At 39.2% G+C, this 24,153-nt stretch overlaps 1 protein-coding gene across 1 annotated transcript in view; it reads right to left on the bottom strand.

Annotated features, from left to right (window-relative positions):
• Window positions 1-451: 451 nt before the first annotated feature.
• Window positions 452-24,153, bottom strand: part of LOC149243341 (benzaldehyde dehydrogenase, mitochondrial-like) — a 108,639-nt gene continuing 84,937 nt past the window's right edge. The window contains exons 2-12 of the mRNA XM_089374486.1: window positions 20,419-20,565; window positions 19,859-20,001; window positions 19,442-19,595; window positions 19,163-19,249; window positions 18,929-19,071; window positions 17,994-18,083; window positions 3,377-3,550; window positions 3,151-3,288; window positions 1,848-1,985; window positions 1,476-1,537; window positions 452-1,042 (exon numbers count right to left, since the gene is read on the bottom strand). Coding sequence (XP_089230612.1) covers window positions 769-1,042; window positions 1,476-1,537; window positions 1,848-1,985; window positions 3,151-3,288; window positions 3,377-3,550; window positions 17,994-18,083; window positions 18,929-19,071; window positions 19,163-19,249; window positions 19,442-19,595; window positions 19,859-20,001; window positions 20,419-20,565 — 1,550 coding nt within the window. The 3' untranslated portion in view covers window positions 452-768. The remainder of the gene's footprint in view (window positions 1,043-1,475; window positions 1,538-1,847; window positions 1,986-3,150; window positions 3,289-3,376; window positions 3,551-17,993; window positions 18,084-18,928; window positions 19,072-19,162; window positions 19,250-19,441; window positions 19,596-19,858; window positions 20,002-20,418; window positions 20,566-24,153) is intronic.

Below are 24,153 nucleotides of genomic sequence, written 5' to 3'. Positions count from 1 at the left end.
ATAATACTCGGTCCAGGAGTGAGGATGAAACAAGTCAAAGCATTTACTAGCCAATAATATTTCAAATAAAGAAGCTAGTTTTACTATTTAGACCTTTTCCTGTTTGCAATCATCGGAACCCATTAACGAAATATTTGTGGAATTGCATTTTGGTTTGTTGGAACCCAACCATTAAATATTTATGTAATTGCAATTTTGGTTTGTTAAAACTTTTTTTATTGCAGATATGGCCCGATTTTGCGATGTGGATGATTAATATCTGCAAACTCTATCAAATCCAAAATGATTAATGCCAGATTTTAGTGACAAAATGCAGTTTCCTTTCATGTTATTTTGAGCTACCAGAAAAAGTCAAAATCATAAAAGACTGGCATTTCAAACAACTTGATTTACTCTAGTGGAAAGCCAAAGTTCAAACCATGATTGCCTGTCAGTGCAGAAAACATAGAAGTTGCAAAAACCGTGGCAAGCTTTATTTCACATTTTATATGGACAAGATAATTGAGTTCTAACGTCTGAATCTACACCGTATTACAGAGACGTTACTATAGGATGCACAGCTAAACAGAGTTCTAACGTCTGAATCTACACAGTTTTACAGAGACGTTACTATAGGATGCCTAGCTAAACGAACCATCCCACCCCCCCTCTGAAGGTAACACATTTCTAGTAATAGAGAGTTTATTTCAAAGTAGACTGACTTGACAATAGCACAAGGGATTAAATATGTTCTGTATACATCAAATATATTAGAAGGAACGTAACAGCCTACAACCATGCTGGATTCTTCAAAGGAGTCACAACGGCTTTAACCTGTAAGTAACTTTGGAGACCATATATTCCCTTTTGTCTTCCAGTGCCGCTCATTTTATAGCCACCAAAAGGTATACCGGCATCAAAAATGTGAAAGCAATTAATCCAGATTGATCCTGCACGTAACGCACGAGTGAGGGTGTTTGCGGTATCCATACTCTTTGTAAAGACTCCCGCTGCCAAGCCATAATCAGTACCATTAGCCCGCTTTATTACTTCGTTTATATCTCTGCAAAGATAGCAGTAAATGGTACGCCACCAAAAATAGTTAGTGTCAAAATCTTGAATGGGTATAAAAAGTTCCATGACAACAAACAGGCACAAATATGGCTAAGTACACATAAAACCCCATCAAAATTTAGATGGCAAGAAGCAAAGAACGCGAGGACTATTGAATATAGAAGCGAATAAAGCTCAATTGGCTTCCTCCAGATTCGTTGGCCCGGTAATTCTTCGTTATCATCATGTAAACAATATTTTCTTTACCATCCAAGCTATGAAAGTTTAACCTACTACCACATATGCCCTCAGAAAACTTTTGAAGATGTAGGCAGCTGAGCTACGCTACAGAACGATTGCATTTCAAAAGAAGCCTGAACCTTTGAACATTACATTCTGAAATCAAGATGTTCAACGTCATTTCAGCCATCATAATTACTTACTTGAATTTCAAAATTGATTGTATAGGGCCAAATATTTCTTCAGTGGCAATGGGCATGTCATCCTGTTTTTGTCACATATAGAGGCAACATAAGTACCGCAACCTCATTCACGTAACGTAAGTAGTAAAGGAAAAAATGCGTTAGAACTGAAAACACCCTCACTCCCGTTATGAGGTCTCATTCCAGCGGTTGGAAACAGTAGCATACAAATTCATGAGAACCTGATCTCGACTATGTATCGACTTAAATCATCTTTGAGATTTAAAATCCAGTTCAGAATTGAAAAAAAAGAATCAAGCCAATAAAATGTAATCATGTATGAAAACAATAGCCGAAAGACTTGCAATTATCCATGAAATGTTTTTCCGATACCTGAACTTCTGAGAAAACTGTGGGCATAATGTAGAAGCCCTTGGTACCAATTTGCTCTCCCCCTGTTACAAGTTTTGCACCACTCTCTTTCCCAGCCTTAATATAACTCATAATTTTGTTAAACTGCATCTGGTCAATCTGCAGTTTTCCAAAAGAAATTCTCAATAATGTCAAATCAAGGCCACCCAGCACATTGAAGTATGATGGCACTTGGATATAAACAAGAACACTCTCTACAAGAAAAATACATTTGAACTTAGAAGTAAACGCTTGCAAACAAAACCTATAATACAACACCTCCCAACATGCTAGCAGTAAGTAAAGTAGTCACGGTTTTGTATCTCTACAAGCAAGAAAACTTCATCAGTCAAGCTATTTTGTAAAGGAACAATTGGAAAACGTAGGGGAGAGGAGCCGGTACTTGAGCACACTAACTTTCGGGACATGTACCATTTATACGGAGCCACTTTAGACTTCCAACATATGCATTGTCCTGTTCCTTACATCCATATTTTGTCTTGGGGGTGTGACGTGTTCAAAATGGTGCCGTGTGAGCAATGAAGAAATTTAAAATGTGAAGATAATAACTTTATTTCAAAATGTAGAAAGAAAGTTTTTTGTGATAAATATTTTCAAAAACATGTAAATATTGTTTTCAAAGATTAGAATGGTTCATGGGGAACTAGCAACCTCCCCAAATATATGCAACAGCCCACAAGCCACATATATCAGAAACTCATAGTTCTGCCTAGGACCAAGATGTCTGGCAATCACTGGAAACTGGCGCTGAGCTGGAATACCAGAATCCAACAGAATGCCTATCTTTCCAGCCTTACTATGACAGGCCATGGTGTCCCCCCTTGGATTTGAAACAGGGTGGAGGGCCTAACATCCCAGTGAGACAACCACCAGGTAGTCCCATGGGGAGACAAAAACATGTAAATATTATTTTAACATTAATACCGTCAACAATGGCATGCACATAAAGGCACTTCATGTGCAACTTATGATAGTAGCAAGTTTTTCAAGAAATAGTTATAAATACACCCAAGTTTGGGGTCCATCCACACAATTTCCCTCACAAGTATTTGACCCCGTTCAACTTCTAGGCCCTCTCCCCTAATAAATGATGAAAATGGTTCTGATGAACATGAGCATGGTACAATTGCAATGAAAATTCAAGGACAAAGCATAAGTCAAGGTCTCAATTTAAGACTTATCCTCCCGCTCCTGCAGCAGCTAACATACAAGTATTAATAATAACAAAGGGAATTTTGTAGCAGCAACTACAAAAACAGCCTACCTGAGGACCTTGTTCAACACCTTTTTTAAAGGGATCACCAACAACACGACTTAAACACCGTGCTTTTGCCTTTTCTACAAATTCATCATGGATACTCTCATGTACATAGGTTCGTGATGCAGCACAGCAGCATTGACCCTGCAGAAAAGAATTAACTTGATAAACATGTCAAAATATTGAATAACATGCCAAAGATAAAATACTCATGAGAGATGTAAATCCTTGCCTGGTTGAAAAATAGAGCAGAGTGTGCAAGCTCAACAGCCTGGTCAACATCAGCATCTTCACATACGATAAATGGAGACTTCCCTCCGAGTTCCAATGTCACTCGCTTAAGGTTGCTCTTAGAAGCCAACTCTAGTACTGCTTTACCAGTTTCGGTTGATCCTGTGAAGGCAAGCTGGACCAAAATAGAGCCGAGTCAGTCATCCTCAAATGCTATAATAGGGTTAGCCTACAAGTGCATATAATGATATCATAGATGGAGGCATATAAAATTCTCATAGATCAGAGGGAAGGATTCAAATTTATAAAAACTTTAGAATGCGTAGTAGTAACTGTTGCCTTAAGAACTAATATTGTATATGAAAATCATATTACTAATTTAGTATTCTTAAAACTGAAAATCATAAAAGTATTCTTAAAAATGATAGCATTGACGAACTAGTGAAAACCCTTTGTACAAGACCAATCAAAACTTTAAGAGACAACATCGTGGTAATTTACAGCACTAAATGATACAGCAAGGGCACTGCTTGCCTTTCTGCCATCTGGTTATTATGAGTGGGTAGTTTACCTGTCTAAAGGCCTTTATTATGTTATGGAAGAAAATAGCTGTTTCAATTTTATTGCAGAGGGAACCAAGTCAACTGACTTGCAAGTGGGTAGAACAACCTTCATTCAGCAACAATTGAAGGTTTTGGAAGCATTTACGAAAAACTCAGATGATATGACCTTCCTCCACTGTCATATCAAACATCCACTAATTATATTGTGCAATTTGTCTTTCTACTCTCAGATAATTCCCAATTTGTCTGTAAAATTATCAAAAAATTCCTTGCTTACCCTCATATAAATACAGGGAAGTCACTTTTCATTTTCTTGATCATCATTCATTACGCTTCTTCTTCTCTAAAGTGCGCACTGGCTCTTGTTTTCTCTTTTACTTGACCACAATGTAATTTCATGGTGAGAGTTGGCTTTTTGAGGAGGATTTTTGCATGAGGAAGTTTCTTGGGATAGATTGAAGAGATTCTTGTGGAAATTTGATTGTTTATCTTTCAATTTTTGCATGCTATTATATGTGAATTAGGATTTCTATATGAGCCATGTTAAAAATGCAATATTTACCTTGAAATCTTGATTTTTCATGTTATGTGAGAATGTTTTCCTCGAATCCTTCAAGAGAAATCTGATATGTGCATCACTTGAACTTAAAATCTCCCATTTAAGGCAGCCGTTAGATTTGTAAGAAGAGGCTCTTGCCCTCACACCCTTTTCATCAATGTCGTCTTCAAGAAATTTTCCCTAAAAATTTCCATTTCCCATTCAGATCAAGGCACTAGTTTAGGAGGTGTTCATCAACCTTTCCTCTATAGCTATTTTCTCCTCTCTTATTTCTAGGTATCTAGGGTTAGGGTTAGGGTTTTCTTGAAATTGTGCTAAATAATAATTTTTTGATGTGTTATTTTCCTCTTGATAGGGATTTCATTTAATAATTGGAAAAAATCAAAATTTAAAATTAACTGCATAACAAAACCCTAATACTAGGGCTGACATCATCCTTATTATTGTTGTTTTATGTATTTTTCAACCATAAAAACTCAATTGCATACCCTAACCCTTGTGTGCCTTTTTGATATCTTGTTACTTTGTCATTCTACACTTGTAAGGCTATTTGTTCAGATTATTATATGACATTGCATGATATATTGTCAAATATCTATCAAACCCTAATTTATAACAGCTCTCTAATCTATTTAAGTGGTCTATAAATTATTTGAACCTTGGTAAAGAGTGTATTAGCCTTCTTGGCTCCACCAGTACCTTATCCCAATCATTAGACCTTCCATCATCTTACATCCTTCTTGTTGGATAGGTGCTATATATAGGGAAGCCTCCCTTATAGTTTTATTCACCACTAAACAGTTGGAGAAAAGCCATTGAGGTGACAATTATGGTTGATCTCTTGTTTCCGTAAGGTCTAGATCTTCCTATTGGGGCTTGTTGAAGAATGTAACTAGTGTCAGTCTTCATAATTGTACTTGAGTCATGATGTAATGTATTTATCAAAAGAAAAAAAAGAAATTTTATTATTAAAGAAATTGACTTATTAAAGCATGGGTTTCATGCTTGGGTCAATTGTTTATAGGTCAAAGCCTCCATTGTAGGCCTCTAGGGTTTATGTCAAGTGTCCTTGTCCATGTCATAATGTAAAGAACCCTTCTTGGGATTTATTTGTCAAGAAAGAAATTTATTTTCATGTAAATTAGGTCTTCTAGGCCTCCTCCACCAAGTCGGCCTAAACTGAGGGGCAAAAACTACTATATAAAGGCAACAACTCAACCTCATTTGGAGGACTCACTCACCAAGTTCGATCTACAATTGTTGGGGCAATAAAAAGTGCAAAATTCAAGGAAGAAGGTGAAAAGGGCTAGCGAAGGAGAAGGAGGTCTATGTCAAGCATAAGAAGTCGAAATTATCTCTCTCTCACACACATGTGATGCTACTAAACTGCTAGAAGGGTTGAAACCTTTGTTCTGTTGCCCGGCCGAAATTTTGTTGTTGGGGGTCAAAGTTCTGAAGCTAGGAAGTCAAATTTTTGGATTATTGTTGGGTTGAAGTTGCTAGACAAGAAGAGACTATTGAATATTGTTGAATCAGTTTGGAAGGCGGACTTGGTGGAGGAGGAAGGTCTATTGGTCTAAGGTCTTGTTCCATCTCATCTTGAAATATTGAAAGAAGAGTTCTTTGACTAGTTTTTCCCCCATATACAGGTTTTAGCCCTAGTTGAGTGCCTACATCTGGTGTCCTTGATTGTTGCGTTTTGGTTTTGGTAATTGCTTGATGAACAAAGATAAAAGAGAACATAAGAAAGTTAATAAGAATATAAAGACATCATAAGTAATTATCAACATAAAGAAATCTCGAGTGATGGAGTTGATCCTTGCAGAAAGCGACAGAGGAAGGGTTGACACAAAGGGACTGTGTCATCAGTCTAGGCTTGAGAGAGGCCAGCGCAAAGGTTGAGGAGGGAAAAAACAAGCTCATGCAGAGACCAGGAAGGCTGACGCAGTTGGCTGAGGGAATTGTTTTGTCAGTGTCGGGATTTCACATAGCCAAGAGGCTCAATCCTTCAGTTGTTGGGACGAAGGTAGCTGTGGGCAGTTTGCGGGAGCAAAGCTGGTGGAGTACTGTGATCAGAACAGTACCTAACAGGGCAAGACCAAGGTAGAGGGAGTTGCTACCGATGCAAATTTCTAGCCAAGGAATCTGGATCAGTGTTGCAGTTGCACAGACAATTGGAGGGGCAACTTGACGGTTGGTAGAAGGAATTCGAAGAGGTAAATTAGGACTCAGAGGGAGTCCAGAAGAGAACTTCTAGACGGGAAGTAGAGAGACTCAGAGGAGTCGAACCGAGAACTTCCAGAAGGGAAGTAGAGAGACTCAACAGAAGTCGAACTGAGAACTTCCAGACGGGAAGTAGAGAGACTCAGTAGGAGTCAAACTGAGAACTTACAGGCGGGGAGTAGAGAGACTCAGAGGAGTCGACAAAGAAGAGCACAGAGATGGTCGTGAATGGGCTAAGAGATCAGGATAGGCTAGACGGAGCGTCCAACTTTGTGGTCTGGAAGGCCAGGATCTTGTCCATTCTAGACAAACATTGTATCAAGGGCTTCGCCTTGAGAGTAATGGCTATCCCAGTTAATACGGTAGCTAATGAAAGGTACGAGGAGGCAATGGCTAAGGCAAAGTGCATCATCCTTGATGGGGTCAAGGATCATGTGGTCCAACATATTGCCGAGAAGGAAACGACAAAGGAGATGTGGGACACTTTGAAGACATTATACTAGCATACTTCTGTGTAGAGGAAGATGCTCCTGGAGAATCAGCTAAGGTCAGAGCAGATAGATCTCTTCCTCGATCGATTGAAGGAGATCCATGACCAACTGACTTCCATAGGGGCCACGTCGAATCAAGAGTTGATGGTGAGGACCGCACGTAACGTAGTCTCTGAGGAGTGGGAGACGTTTTTCCAGAGCATAGTGGGTAGGGCGCGTCTTCCAGATTGGGAAGAACTCGAGGCGGCTCTTCGTCAAGAAGAGATCAGACGGCTGACCAAGATGGGAAGTAGCAGCAAAGGGGTCAGGATCAAGAAGGAAGAGGAAGAGGATGTGGCTCTGGCATCTGCGGGAAAGCAGAAGAAGAGGAAGAAGAAGTACCTCTCCAAGGTCAAGTGCTTCCGTTGTGGGGAACTGGGTCACTATGTGAACCAATGTCCGAGGAAGAAGAGTGAGGGAGAGGCTTCTGACTCTAAGGCAGCACTAGCGAAGGCGGAGAAAGAAGTTGAGGAGTATAACAATTGTGCCATGAGTGCTCATGTACCACTTGAGAAGAAGTGGGGAGACATCGAGCTGTAGTCAAGAGGACTACAGGCAACGAGGGGCAGGATCCTTGAGGTACCCAACCTCTTGGATTATACCTTGCTACGGGAACCCTGAAGAGGAGTAGCAGGACTGGTGGATGTCGGTAGAAACAGATGTAGATGAAGTAGCAAAGAGTGCTACAGTACAGGAGTCCCCGGGCAACGCGAGGTTAGCAGGCTGCAACAGTGCAAGAGGCACAGGAGTGTTGCAACGGTGCAGGATGGCACAGAGAGGTGTGCAACGGTGTGAGATGCAAGGAGTTGTTGCAGCAGCACAGAGGTCAGTAGAGGGAGCACTTGATAGCGATAGAGGGAGCTTCAGCGTCGAGAGTGTTTCTAGCCTAACAGGGATGCCAGATGTTGGGTTGATCAATTACTTACGTCTCAGTAATTGAGTTGCAGTGCAGTAACAGTGTGCAGTAGCGCAATGCAGCATGATGAGAGGGGGTTGCAGTGTAGATGCAGTGTTGGGAGAATGGACCAGCAGCAGCACGGATGCAGAAGGAGTTTTCATACAGATGCAGCAGTCGCAATGGCAGGGCTACAAGCAGCAGTGGCAGTGGCACGGCCACGGGAAATAGTACAGGATGCAACGATGCAAAGGATGTTGGGCGGGGAGGCCTAGCATCAGCATAGGTACCAGTGCCAGATAATTAATGTGATTCTCAGTGAGGAGTATTACTAAAGCACAGTCCTTGATAAGAGGGAGTGTTGATTTGGGATAGCATCAGATGTGCTCTAGCCATGAAAATTGGTGGAGAGGCTAAAGCACATGATATCTCCAAGACCCGGAAATGGTTTGGACAGATTGTACCCGATTTCGGAGATATTAAAATAATTAATATTTTTAATGGAGTTCCTAAGTCTAAACTTAGGAAAATTAAAATATTAATGGGTATTAATATAAAACTAGGTTAGAAGGTTCCAAAAGTCTTGGATCAAGCCAAATCCAATCTTAGTCGTTTATTAGAGATGTAATCTTGGTCATTGATGGACCAACAAGAAAAGTATAAGAAGAGGCTTGAGGGTCAGTTGGAAGATACACCAGAGTGATCAGTCATTCATTTTGCTAGAGCGGGGTTGCTAAGCAAAGTTGAATCAGTGATCGACAGCAAAGGGCAGTGAGTATGAGGTAGAGAGGCAAAGACAGTACTGAGAGACCAGCACAAAGGCAAAGAGAACGATAGCAACAGCCATTCCAAGCTATGCAGAGACAATGCAAAGGCCAGAGGGACTGTGTCATCCACACAGAGTCTACTAGGGTGACGCAGAGGGTTCTAGAGGTTGCGCAGTGCCTCCGAGGGCTGACGCAAGTCAGTAGGAGGCTAACGCAGAGGCCAAAAGGGCCAGCGCTGAGCTTCAGAGTTGCTGGAGAGGGTTTCATAGGACAAGTTTTCTGAATACCTATTTCCAAACATAGAGGTATTGCTGTTGTGTATTTTTCTCTGTCGAGTGAGCTAGTTAGGCACCCTGTTGTATTCAGAAAGACTGCATAATAATATAACCCTCAGAATAGTTGCACCAATATTCCTTCATTGGGTTTTTCCGGGGACATTTGTCCAAAATTAACGGTGTCACTTGTGTGCTTGTTTTCTTTCAGTTGATGATCTGTAGATGTTGTGACTGTATTGTGTTTATTTCGGTATTTAAATGTTTTAAATAACTTGTTCATAAATTACAAGTAGAAGAAATAAACTAGCAGAATACAGATTAATTTTCTAACGGGTAGACTTAAAAAATTCAACAATTCTATATTGAGATCCCTATGGTATGACACAAGATTAAGACTATGAGAGGCATTGAAACTGTTGCCATGACCCTAAGTTTTGAGTACTTGTAATCTAAACTTCATTTTTTGACTGAGATTGCTTAATCCTATTGTGGCACTAAGATCTCAATACCATAGCACCGAGACTATAAGTAGTATAGACCGTTGAAGGTTGTATCCTTGATTATATAGATAAAAGTCTTTGCTATTGTAGACTACTTGTTGTAGACTCATCCTTTAATCTTGACAAAGCTCTTGCTTTCATGACTTTCTTGAAGACTGATCCTTGTATGTCTCTTTTGTTGCCCTTCTTTTGACTCCAACACCTTAGCTTTGATACCATGTTGAAGAATCTAGGGCACATGTAGTTAATGAGATTCTTCTTTGACTTGATAACTATTTGTGAGGCATTTTACTTTCTTATTAGCACAATCTTCTCTTTGACATTATTAGAGTGTGTGTTTCTTATTTCATCAAATAGCTACCAAAACAAAGAGACAAGAACACAAGAAGTTGGCATTCTGCCAAGGACAAAACCTCTCCCTCTTGGAGAGGAAAACCCGCACATAATTCTTCTTATAGAGATTCCAATTAACGAACACCAAGACCATGACACTGTTAGTTTTTGGTAACATCAGACGTGCTCTAGCCTTGAAAATTGTTGTAGAGGCTAAGGCACATGAGTTTTAAATAACCTAGAAACCGTTTGGTGAAATTCCACCTGAATTGTATTTTATTAAAATAATTAATATTTTTAATGGGGTTCCTAAGTCTAAACCTAGGAAAATTAAAATATTAATGGGTATTAATCAAAATATGGGTGAGAATGATGTAAAAGGCGGATCAAATCATGTTTTAATCTTAGCCATTGATTAGAGACTTAATCTCAACCTTTGAAATCTCAACAGAAAAAGTATAAAATGGAAGCTTGGGGTTCATTTGGAAACACACAGAGAGATTGAGGAAATCGATTTTATGAGGTGGGAAGTTCTCAGGAGGAAAAGCTATTGGGGAGATCTTGCCGCTGAGGGGCAGAGAGAATTCGGAAGAATTACTTTCTAGAGAATACTGGCAAAGAGGCAGAGAGAGATTGTAGAGAGGCAGCGCAGAAGCCGGGAGAGCTGACGCAGAAAAGTTGCTTGTCACACAGAATCCAGAACCGTTGGAACTGTCGAAACTGTGGGAGAGCTGACGCAGAGGTAGCGCAGTAGCCGGGAGAGATGACGTAGAAAAGCTGCCTGTCACGCAGAATCCAGAACTGCCAGAACAACTAAAACTGTCGAGAACTGTCGGAACAGCCGGGAGAGTTGACACAGAGGGCAGAGAAGGTGACACAAATCCAACGCAGAAATAGCCAGGGTTAGCCTGTCTTGTGCCGGATTTGCCGGAATTCTGTCGGGTGAAGTGAGGTAAAACACGCTCAGATTTTCCGCCAGTATTTTTTCTGTAAAGGATTGGTAGATGAGCATCCTAGATTTGTATTCAGGTATTTCTCCTGCATAATAATAAACCCTCAGAACTGTTGCATAGGTTTTCCCACATTGGGTTTTTCCGGGGAATATTGTGTCCAAATATATGTGTGTCCTATGTATCTTGTTCTTTGCTATGTTTTTTGTTTCATGAGATCAAATATTTAATTAGTGTAGGTTGCAGAAGTAATTTGCTTTAGTATTCAGAGGAAATACTTGGTTAATGTATATTAAAAATCACATAGGTGAAGTAGATTCAAATTTGCGGCAGTAGGGATTTCTTAGAGTGTAGGAATTTTCACAGACACTTGACCTTCTATGCCACTCCAAGACCAAGACACCAATCTTCTTATTTATCACTGCTGAGATCATCTTCACTGTACTGTTGAGATCTTCATTACTATTGTCATCACTGTTGTATTTCCATAGAGACCTTCACCATATCAATGAGGTCATCATATCGTTCTTCATTATGACCTTATCTTCGGTAGGATTATGATCAAGACTATTATGTCAAGAACATGACTATGTTAAGTATGTTGATTGAGTATTGCGTCGAGACAGTTTGTATGCTGAGACAGTGTGTGTCATTGTGAGGATTGTTCATAAGGTATGTCGAGACAGAGATCCGAGACCTTCTTCATTACACCCATGCCAAGACTATACCTCTGTGGTATACATCCGAAATTGTTTCACTGTTTGCCACCCTAACTACGAGGATCCCATCCTATAAACATCCAACAATCACGGTGAATCTGAGTCTCTGTCCTTACCCGAGTTTGTAGATGAGTCTGAATTGTTACTCTCCTGTAATGTGGATTGCAGTCCCTGTACTTAACCGAATCATCTCAGAAAATGCGAGTTCTTGTCTCTTCTTTTGCGGTGACCCTAACTAGGTATATATAGTGGTTATGTCTCCATTTTTTAGCCAACTTGACCAAGTGAATCGTTGTGTCTTTTATATGAGCCGACATGACATTTATATATATATATATATATATATATTTGAGGCTGACATGATGTTCTCTTCATCGTTTTTCTTGTAGTCTTCTTCTTTGGAGGATGGTGCTTGTCTTGGAGGGCTACTTGACACTAGATTTGTAGGTTTAACCCCGTATAGAAATTACCTGCATATGAATTCTAAAACACAGAAAATAAACAATGCGGGAGCATAACACATAAAACACATATACACAAAGATTTTCCCCTGGATCCCAAAACCGGGACTACCAGCGTAATTTTTTTCATTATTTTCCTTTCAATGTTACAATACATATTTATACATGCGGAAGCATCCAATACCATGAACCGAAAACCATCGCGTCCAAAACCATGGACCGAAAACCATCGCGTCCAAAACCATGTGCGAAAAACATGCACAAAACCATAAGTAGGTCCGCCCAACCTAACATAGGGTCCAAAACCAAAATTTTCTGGGGCGTTGCCCTGGACCCCATAGAGTGGGGTTATCTACACCCCTCAAACCCCTTGTGAACCCCCCCCCCCTCGCACCCCCCGCGCTATGCAATCGGTGCAACGAAGTGGGGCTCCGCCCCCCTTCTAACCCCCCAGTTAACTATGTGGGCTAGTCGTGGAAAGAATATAACACAACCCAACATTCTCGCACTTGTTGTTTTCTTTCCACAAGGGGCCACATGAGAGCTTAGTCATTTATCCAACCCTGCAATGCCCATAGTTTCTCTACACCAAGAGAACTTCTCAAAGCTCACAGATTTTGTCAATGCATCTGCAGTATTCTTCAAAGTGTCCACCTTTACCAGCAACACCTTTTTGTCTTCTATCATATCCCTCACAAAGTGATACTAAACATCAATGTGCTTTGTCTTTGAATGATATGCAGAGTTCTTTGCCAAGAAAATTTCACTTTGGCTATCACAGTCTATCCTTATAGCTCCTTGTACTAATCCCATACTTGAACAGAATCTCCGCAACCAAACTGCTTCCTTGCTTGCACGAGTGGCTGCCATGTATTCTGACTCTATAGTTGATAGTGCCACTATAGATTGTTTCTTACTCATCCAACTAACTGCACCTCCAAATAGATTAAACACATACCCACTTGTAGATCTTCTCTGATCCAGATCTCCAGCCGAATCTGCATCAACAAAGCCATGAATATCCAACACTCTGTCCAATCCTGGTCTTCCCTAGTAGCACAAACCATAATCACTAGTGCCATGCAAATACCTGAAAACCCGCTTCACTGCTGTCCAGTGCTCCTTCCCTAGTTTTGACATAAACCTACTCAATACTCCCACTGCATGTGCAATGTCTGGTCTAGTACAGACCATTGCATACATCAGGCTACCGACTACACTTGCATATGGAACACGGGACATGTCCTCTTCCTCCTCTTGTGTCTTAGGACACTGTTTAGCAGATAACCTCGCACCTACAGGAATAGGAACCTTCACTAGTTTACTATCCTGCATATTAAACCTCTGCAGTATTGCCTCGACATACTTCATCTGGTTTAACCAGAGCTTCCTCTTTTCTCGGTCTCTTTTCATTTCCATGCCCAAAATATAGTTTGCAGCACCAAGATCTTTCATGTCGAATTTGGAGGACAATTGGGTCTTCAAATTCTGGATAATTTTTTTGTCATTTCCAACCAACAACATATCATCCACATACAAAACCAGATAAATAACACGGTCACCAATTAATTTAAAATACACACAGTGATCTGCTTTGTTTTTGGTGAAGCCAAGTCCCCGTATAAATGTATCAAATTTTTGATACCACATCCTTGGTGACTGTTTTAACCCATACAAAGACTTCTTTAACTTGCATACCAGTTCTTTCTTACCTTTCACCACAAAGCCTTCAGGTTGCTTCATGTAGATTTCCTCTTCTAGATCCTCGTGAAGAAATGTCGTCTTCACATCCATCTCCTCTACCTCAAAATAAAAAGCAACAACAATAGATAAAAGTAATCTAATAGAAGTTACCTTGGCAACAAGAGAAAAAATATCACCAAAATCAATTCCTAGCACCTGGGAATAACCTTTTGCTACCAACCGAGCTTTGTATTTCTCCACCTTTCCTTTCGCATTTGTCTTCTTCTTGAACACCCATTTGCTGCCAATGGGTTTCCTTCCAACCGGCAACTCCACCAGATCCCAAGCCTCATTTTTGTGCAAAGATGCAATTTCATCAACCATGGCCTCTTTCTAGAGTTTGCCATCCTCTGAATCTACTGCTTCCTTCACAGTTCTGGGATCATCATCCGTAACAGATAAAGCAAAATTTGAACAGAAAGCAGATGGACTATACTTTTCTGGCTATCTTCTTTCTCGAACTAATCTTCTCATACCCGGAGTTTGTGGCTTTTCATCTTATGATTCCTCCTCTACTGTAGAGTCTGATTCTTCCTCCTTAAGCTCAAACTCTATCTTCTCAGGTTCCTTTGGTTGGACTTCATGTTTAATAACATCTTTCACCTCTCTGAACACCACATCTCGATTGTACACAACCTTCCTTGTTACTGGGTTCCAAAACTTATAACCCTTTATACCATCCTTATACCTAATAAAGATGCACTTTTCAAATTTACTATCCAACTTGGTTCTTTTATCCTTTGGAACATGTACATATGCATCACATCCAAATACCTTCAAATGTGAAAGAGAGGGTTTCTTACCAGTCCATACCTCCTGTGGAGTCTTATCCTTCAACATTGATGAAGGTGATCTATTGACCAGGTAACATGTTGCCTCCACCGCCTCTACCCAGAATTGCTGTCCTAACCCGGCACCACTGAGCATGCTTCTTGCCCTTTCCATCAACGTCTTGTTCATTCTTTCTGCAACTCCATTTTGCTGAGGTGTATATGGAATAGTCTTTTGTCGTGCTATACCACACTTCTTACAGAATTCTTCAAGTTCTCTACTGCAAAACTCTCCATCGTTATCTGTCCTCAGCACCTTTATCTTCTTCTTTGTTTGGTTTTCCACCAGAGCTTTAAATTCTTTAAACCTGTCAAAGACTTCAGATTTCTTTTTAACGAAATATATCCATGTATCCCTTGAGAAGTCATCTATAAATGATGCATAATACACAGACTTACCCAGTGATGGAACCTTCACAGGTCTAAACACATCACTGTGCACAAGTTTTAATATCTATTTCGCCCTCTTGCTACCATAAGGGAAACTCACCCAATTCTACTTCCCATATACACAATTTTCACAGAAATCAAAATCCAGAGAGCTATTACTCATTACCTTCTACCATAACTCTACCATGAAGTATTCGAAGGCCCTTCTCTCCAATATGTCCAAGACTTTGATGCCACAACATAGTCTTCTCTCCAAAGACCACTAGATTTTCTGCTCCACTTTCAGGAACCACGGAACTGTTGCACCCATCAACAACAATGCTACCTTGCAGCTTGTACAAAGTTCCAATTTGAACTCCCCGCATCAATACCAGTGCCCCCCGAATCATCTTGCACGTATCCTTCTCGAACACTGTTTTTACACCTGCATCATCCAGTGTGCTTACAGAAATCAGATTTTTGGCCAATGCAAGAATATCCAGAACACCCAAAAGTGTTCTAACCCTTTCACTTTACAACTTAAACTTTACTTTTCCGCAACCAATGATTTTAGCCTTCCTATCATCCCCTAAGAAGACATCACCACCATTGTATTTCTCATACTCGCAGAATCACTCTCTATGAGGAGTGAAGTGAAAAGATGCACCTGAGTCAATCAACCATGCCTCATGATCTACATGTGTACTTGAAGAAGCCAAGTACACATCCCCACCTTCATTTGAGGTGGTTTTCGCCTCTGCAGAAGGAGCATCATCAAATCCCTTTCCTTTATCAGGAGCTTTAGATTTACAGTCCCTTTTGTAATGCCCTTCCTTTTCGCATTTCCAGCACACCACCTTTACAAGTTTTCCTCGAGATTTAGATCTCCCTCTAGATTTAGACGTCCCACTCAATGACTTATTTTTGTTTCTGTTCTGGGACCGTCCTCGTACAGATAAGGCATCACCATTCTGGGTCTCCATATTTTTCCGTCTCATTTCCTCCGTCAGTAAGGATGAGACTACTTCATCAAAATGCAAGGCAGTTGCATTGTTACCTATTGCAATAACCAGACTATCTCACAAATCTGGTAGAGAACACAACAAACTGATGCACTTATCTTCATCTGAAATTTTAATATCAACAGATGATAATTGACTTACCACAGTATTAAATGTGTTCAGATGCTCTGTCACCGAGTCTCCATCTTTCATCCTCAGGTTATACAGCTTTTTCCGCAGGAACAGTTTATTCACCAGAGACTTGGTACAAGGTCCTTAACTTGTCCCACAAAGCCTTCGTCGTAGTTCCCCCTGATACATTCAGCAATACTGAATCTAAGACACACAATCGTATTGTGCTCTTTGCCTTCCGATCCAACTTCTTCCATTCTTCATCGGACACTCCTGTTGGTTTAGTACTCGGATCTAGTGCGATCCACTGATCTTTATCCACCAACAGATCCCCCATTTTGAGTTTCCACAACTCAAAACTCTGACCATTAAATTTCTCGATCTCTATCTTTCGACTGCTCGCCATCTTTTTTCACCACCAGAATTGATCTCGCAGATCTCCCACTGAACAAGGTCTACCACAGGCTCGAGCAAAAACCCTCAGCAACAAAGGCATTCCCTTGAAGCCAAAACAGCTCTGATACCAAATGTAGATTTAACTCGGTACAGAAATTACTTGCATGTGAATTCTAAAACACAGAAAATAAACAATCCGAGAGCATAACACATAAAACACATATACACAGAGATCTTCCCCTGGATCCCAAAACCGGGACTACCAGCTTGATTTTTTTCATTATTTTCCTTTCAATGTTACAATACATATTTATACATGCCAAAGCATCTAATACCATGGACCGAAAACCATCGCGTCCAAAACCATGTGCAAAAAACCATAGGTAGGTCCTCCCAACCTAACATAGAGTCCAAAACCAAAATCTACCGGGGCGCTGCCCTGGACCCCATAGAGTGGGGTTACCTGCACCCCTCAAACCCCCTGCTATGCAATCGGCACAATGAAGGGAGGCTCTGCCCCCCTTCTAACCCCCCAGTTAACTACGTGGGCTAGTCGTGGAAAGAATATAACACAACCCAACAAGGTTGACCCATATTCATGCTCAAGAAGAGCTCTTTAACATGACTTTGATTCTTTCACTTTCCTAGACCTATGAATGAGCAAGAAACTCATTCGCATAATTTACAAAAATAATATTTCTTTTTCTTGACAAGTACAAAGATTAAAATTACATTTACAAATACCAAGCGTAGTTATAGTTTTCTTTAACAGCCAATACCTAACTAAGGTCAAGCAATCACTGAACGAGCCATCTCCATTGTGCAAATCCATCACGGACCATCTCATGTGCACCAATCCATCTCAAACCATCAAGGGGTTGAACATACACATGTATCCCAAGTATCATGAAGCACCCCAAACATGGGGTAAACACTTCCAAAATAACCTAAAAAACTAACACCTCATGGGAGCTCATTATATGAACCTTGCAACCCCAACTTCAATGAGACTCATTATAGCCATGCTTTTCCTATAGTTCTTCTAGAATGCCATATAAGCTTCTTCTACAACCTATAGTCTTCTTGGATTAGCACCCACAGAATCTTCCCATCTGAACACCCAAAAAGGCTTCCTAATATACTAAATAACAAATATCCTAATTTTCCCACTACCAACATAAATCCTGGTCGAAATATTATCCATTGAGCACCCAAGATGAATTAAAGATAATCAACAAATATGTATTTAAACAAGTCAGTCTAAGCCACACATATTTGGCAGATATATGCAATTATGTGATAAATTTATCGCAGTTCTTTAGCTATTCTAGATTTTTGTAAATGGGAGAATACATTCAAGATGCTCACAGACCTTATCAATATCCATGTGTTTTGCAATTGCAACTCCTGCAGTTCGACCATATCCTGGAATGATATTCAGGACTCCTGAAGGCAGTCCAGCCTGCACAAAGAATTAAAAGTCATTACAGAAGGTCAAAATTTAACATTTGCTAGGAATTGTCTCATGATCTCTGAGACAATTTCAGCTGAAACAAAACAAGAATAACATTTATAAGAGATTCAATATTGTGGTTATCCTGAGATTCCACATTATTATTAGGCTTGTGATATTCATCTTTCAAACCATATACTTATCTCTTGCCCCTTTAATTCAAACTTGCCCGTTATCATATATTTAAGAGACTAGTAACGAACTTAGACATTTCTCACATCTTGTATATAAAATTTAGACATGTCTAAACATGAAATATTTCAGTGTAAATTTGATAAAATTACAAGTATTTTCTAAGAAATTTACCAAATTATGAAAAAATACCAGACTGTTTTCACTTTGACTAAGAAAAGGGCTTACTAGTCAAAGAAAATGTGACTTGTAAATAAGATGATGCTTATATTCTGGACACATACAAATCAAGAAAGTAGGGTCTAGCTTTTAGAGAATCAAAGGATGCCCAAGAATAAATATTAAGTTGGAATTTCACTCCTAAGTAACATCATAATGTACCCTTGGTATTTCCAATACAATGAACCTAAGACCTGACAACTTAGCATGCTCCAATTTTCTGTGACACCATGCCTCACAGAGAGTTTCTATTTTCTTTTCGAGTAATGTTTTCTGACAGCAATGGTGTACAGTTAGCACAACTGAGACCATTTTCAAGTAAAACATGGAATCTTGAGTTGGAATATCTTCAAAAAAGGAATTTAAAGCAAGCAGAAGTTGCACTAGTGTGAGATAACATTATTTTGACCAATGACATGAGAATTCTATCTGCTAGAGCATACCTCATGGAAAAGCTTTGCTGCATAAATAGCTGTTAATGATGTCTGCTCAGCACTCTTTAATACAATAGTGTTCCCACAAGCTAGTGCTGGAGCCACTTTCCAAGAAAACAAAAGCAATGGAAAATTCCAAGGAATGATTTGACCTGCAACTCCAATACGTTAACATAAAGCTTGAACATGATAAGGACCTTGAAAGAAACATAAGCAGTGGAAAATTCGAAGGAACATTTTGACCTGCAACTCCAATAGGTTCATGTAAAGTTTGAACATGATAAGGTCCATCAGCTGGAATTGTAAGGCCATGTATTTTATCTGCCCAACCTGTAAAATATTTCAAATAGTACAGATAAGAATTAAAACCTTTTTAGTACAAAACCTCTTGAAAACAATGCAGTAACTGACTAAAACAAGTAAATCAAGTTTGCTACAGTTTCATGGAGTCTAAACTAATGCATTGCAGAATAAAATTAAAATCACCTCATCATCACAAGGTTTTATGCTTCAGCATCTTACCTGCATAGTAACGAAATATCCGTATTGCCATTGGCACTTCGGCCAAGGATGCTTGCTCATAAGGCTTCCCATTGTCCCATGTTTCCAGAGCTGCAATCTCATCATTATGCTTTTCAAGCAAGTCAGCAAACCGGTACATAATACACGATCTTTCCTGAAGCATGGTCATATAATTTTGTCAAAGACTCAGAAGCACTATTCCTTCTTCAAAACCTAAACACCCATATTGGCACAAGGTAGAAATCAAAGAAATTCATGGAGAAGCAACAGAATGCATTTGACATATAGTAGTCCTCAAACACTATAAAATGACTTTTTCAAACTCTATTGTTCTTCACAGTGTGCATTTCTCACTCACATCAACCAGGTGAAAACACAAAAAATTTACTTTTTTCAACTAACAAAATAGGAAATTACATAAGCAGTCATTTTTGGCCATGGGCCTTCATCAAAGGCTTTTCGTGCAGCCTTTACAGCTCTGTCCACATCTTCTGCATCGCCTTCAGCCACATCAGCAATCAAATCCCCTGTTCTGGGATCAAAGGTTGGAAATGTTTTTCCTGGTATCACAACAAAAAATTGTTAGTACCATTTTTTTGCAATAGGCATAAGAGAAATACTCTAGCTTCTTTGAAATCAATCTGTCTTGACACATTCCATGCATCTTCATTATAGCATGGCTGTGACGTTAAAAATCTGGACTATACTACAATTAACTTCAACAGAACACGTAGTTTAAAGGGAAGGAAATGCTTGCTCCGAAGAACATCTGTGCAGAAAACACAGGACACTGCCATACTGCATGATGGTGGAAGACAGGATAGAAAATACAAGGAAAGAAAATAAATCATCATCAAGCAATAACAACTCAACATAGATTATATGAGAGAAAAACAGAATGTGTTGCCTCTAGCAGCTACCCAAATCATTAAGACAGAACTGAATGAACAAGGTAGACTTTAATCTTAAAAACTTGCCAGAAGCTGCATTAACGAATTGTCCATCAATAAGAAGATGCGTGTACTTCACTTGGACAGGTGGTGCTATAGGTTCCTCTAAAGCACTTGCAGCTGTTCCAAATCTCTGAATTCTGGAATTCTTTGTGGATGCTTGTTTTGATAGAGCTACATCAACCACAGTAAAGAGATAATTTCAGAAATACACCTTGCATAAGCACTCGTGATTCTTTTATACAAATTTATACAACATAAATAACAGAAGTAATAATAAAATATGATAGCGAGTCAGTGACAAACAATTGGAAATTTGCAGCTTTTCAATTTACATGATTTAATTCCTCTGCAAAATTTACATGACAAACAAAAATTTACTTTATTAGGGGAATTAGTAAGCACTCACCACTGTCATATGCGAGAACCAAAACAAAACAAAACAGTAAAGCATTAAAAACAAATAAAAATGAAATCGGGATATCAGATATGTGAAGAAAGGCACTTTATAGACACATGTTATGGAAGAGATTGATATTTATATAAAAACTGATTTGGTAGGAATGCATTCCCACTCAGTGCAATCAAGAGATTCAATCTCCATTACAGATGATACTTCTCCGGAGACCTTAGCTGCAAAACTATATTTTATCTTGTTACCTTCTGGGAGGTACTCTATATTTTCAAGACAACACCATTGTAAGACCAGAGAGATGCAAGTCCAAAGCCCTATAGACCATGTGATGATTATATATATGGTATCCTAGGCCTGTTATGGTCAGCCATACCCAGTCCCTTTAGTCTCCACTCTCAATTTCGTTTTTTCCATGATAGGATTGGAGGCTTTGAAATGGAGCTGTTGGGACACATGGCTTAGAGGAGCCATTGGTTTTGTAGGGGTGATCAACCTATGTAGGGCTTGTCCAGCCCATGTCTCGAGTGCACCTATGTATTTAACACATGGTCATGTGTGATAAGAGTTTGTATGTATCTCCTTGACCATGGTACAACATAATTTAGTTCTCCACATGAAAGTCTCACAGTTCACAGCAAAATTCATGTTTCCCAAGTCACTTCATGAATCCAAATGCACAAGTCTCCCGGGTCCAAAATTCAACAAGAACTCATTTGTTTAGCATGATGCATGCTTGACATACCATGTTGATTTTTTGGCAAAAGAGAGTATTTTTCATCCAAAATTATGTCAGAAAGGGGGATGTGGGCATAGGAATGCATGAAGCAAAAGGTGGCAAAGCATATTTATGTTGCATGTGAGATGTTTTGCATTGCATGGAGCTTCCTAACACACAAGAAAACCTCTGAGAGACCAAAATCGATAAAACATTGGAGTTCTAACACCCATGCAAGCAAAAATGACAAATTCCATCTTGCACATGAGAATATTGAGGGTGGCATGGATGTAACACCTTAGGTCAAACTTAGTCAAGCAAGAGCTCGTTGGAATCTCCAAAATGTGGACCACCTTCCTCAAACAAAATGCTTCCCTCGTCATGCAAGGTGTTCTCTCCTCAAGCCAATTCATGGACTATCAACACACTCTCAAGCTCACATGTGGGAAGTCAAAAAGTGAGTCAAACTAGTCATTGGGAGCCCCCTAACCTAGTCGTTGGGCTATCATTCATCTTATCTAACTCAATCAAAGTCAAATCAAGCCACATGTGCAAATCCTAGGCTACAATGTTGCTTCTCCAAGTCAAGTCGAGCCCCTTGTGGGTAATTAATTATTTTAATGCAGAAAAATATTATCATGCAATGACTTAGTCTCCGATCTTGTGGATGACAAGTAAACAAATATTACTTTGGGAGAGGGATCTAATAGCCATTACAAGAAAAATTATACAGGACTAGAACCTCTACCGAAAAAGGTTGTTGTTGAACTGTGAGAACATTTATACCATTTTAATAAAATTATTTTCCAGTGAAAATTGTAGGTTGATTGTTCTATGCTTTTTCTTCTTAGCTTGCTGTAATAGTGTTTCTTAGAATAGACAGATATTTCCAGGTCACTGCAAGATTACTAGGTTGATCCATTGAGGGGCAATGAGTTACATGTAAGGTGGGATCAAGGTGCTAGACCTCATCTCACCTTTTTCCATGTACAATGCTAATCAAGCCCAATTGTTCGAAAAACCCTTATCAGGGTTCCTTCAATAAAGGAAAGATTTCATTGTATATTGTCATTGACCCAATGGTTGGAGACATTTCCAAAAGAGAAATATTTCCAGATCGGATTTAGAAGCTTGTACCACTATTTTAGACTAGATTGGGTGTGATAGTCACCTAGACTAAAGAGTCCAATCCCATTATCTAGTCAAAATTTTTAACTGACAAAGAAAGGGTTGTGATCACAATCTGGTGCCCTAGAATGTAAAAGCAAGGCCGAGGTAAGCCTCGTTAATAAAAATGATCTTACTTCAAAAATTAAACCTCTTTTATTTTCTATTTTAATAAAAAATAAAAATACAAAAATATTATGTTCTTCTTTTCTCCTAGCTTGGACTGAATTTTATCTTTAGAAAACTAATAGATCCTTGGGATTTTTATTATTACAATACAATATTACACAGATCCTACAAATATCCTCAGACAAAGGGCTTGATCAAGCCTAAAAATACAGAACAAGAAGGTATTTGTCTACTTATAGCCACTTATCCAATGGTAAAACAACAAATTCATCTTATACTTGGTAAGTGTACTCATCACTCAGTCATTTGCAGTTATTAGAGCTTAATAATTAAGGTTTGAGTAAAATTTTGCTTGTTGGTCCGTGTTATTTCTGCGGTGTATTTTATTTCTAGATCAGTAAAGAAAACAAGAAAATACCTCATACCTTCACCTCAGACATCAATACTGGGCACTGGTCTACTCATGTTTGGTTAAGTTTCATATGCATGTTAGGGAAACATCCCATATCATTTAGTAGGAGTTGGGATTAAAGAGTGGGTATTTGTGCCGAGGTGACAGTGGGTGCTTATCCTATGTAATACCACCTTAGCACCTCGAGAGGAGCTTGTCGAGATCACTAAATCAGTTGATAACATGTCTAATTGTTGATAAAGCATTTAAGTCGAACTCTGTAATTGTTAAGCTACCATGTGTCATACCAACATAGCAATTCTCCAACTCTTTAACTAAATCAACATCCAAAATCATTCCAAGTTGCTTATAAATTATAATGGTTGTTGTTGAGCCTCTAGAAGTAAACCATGTAGGAAATTTTGAAATTTCCACATATTAAATGTATACTCCACCCATCAACAGGGACAACTGAAGGTTAAGTGTTTGAAAAAGAGTGCTAAAAGCGCAAAAGAATTACCATTGAAGAAAAGGAAAGGAAGTTAATTGAATAAATATTTAATTAAAAACCTAGTTGTTGTGAAAATGATTTCAAATTAAAATAGCCATTATGAAAATGATTATAACATTAAAATCCCATAAATGAAAATGATTATGAAAATAAAATAAAGATGCTACAAGGAGACCAGAATAAAAACGGGGGTTAAGAGTCAAGACCTGTTACCCACAAACTTGTTGGGTAACTTTGGGACTCCCTCAAGATACTATTTGAACGAAGTCTTAATATTTCAAGGGGAAAAATAAAATAGAGACGTTACAAGGTGACAAGAATCAAAAGGGGGGTTAAGACCTGTAGGCTGTTACCCACAAATTTGTTGGGTAACTTTGGGGCTCCCTGAAGATACTATTTGAAGGAAGTTTTAATATTTCAAGCGGAATGTTTTC

This window comes from Pinus tabuliformis, chromosome 8 (genome assembly GCF_031772625.1).
Source record: "Pinus tabuliformis cultivar Carrire ecotype Pingquan chromosome 8, CPIR1, whole genome shotgun sequence".
NCBI lineage: Eukaryota > Viridiplantae > Streptophyta > Pinopsida > Pinales > Pinaceae > Pinus > Pinus tabuliformis.
Note: the sequence above shows the minus strand (reverse complement) of the source record. Positions and strands in the feature narration are given on the sequence as shown.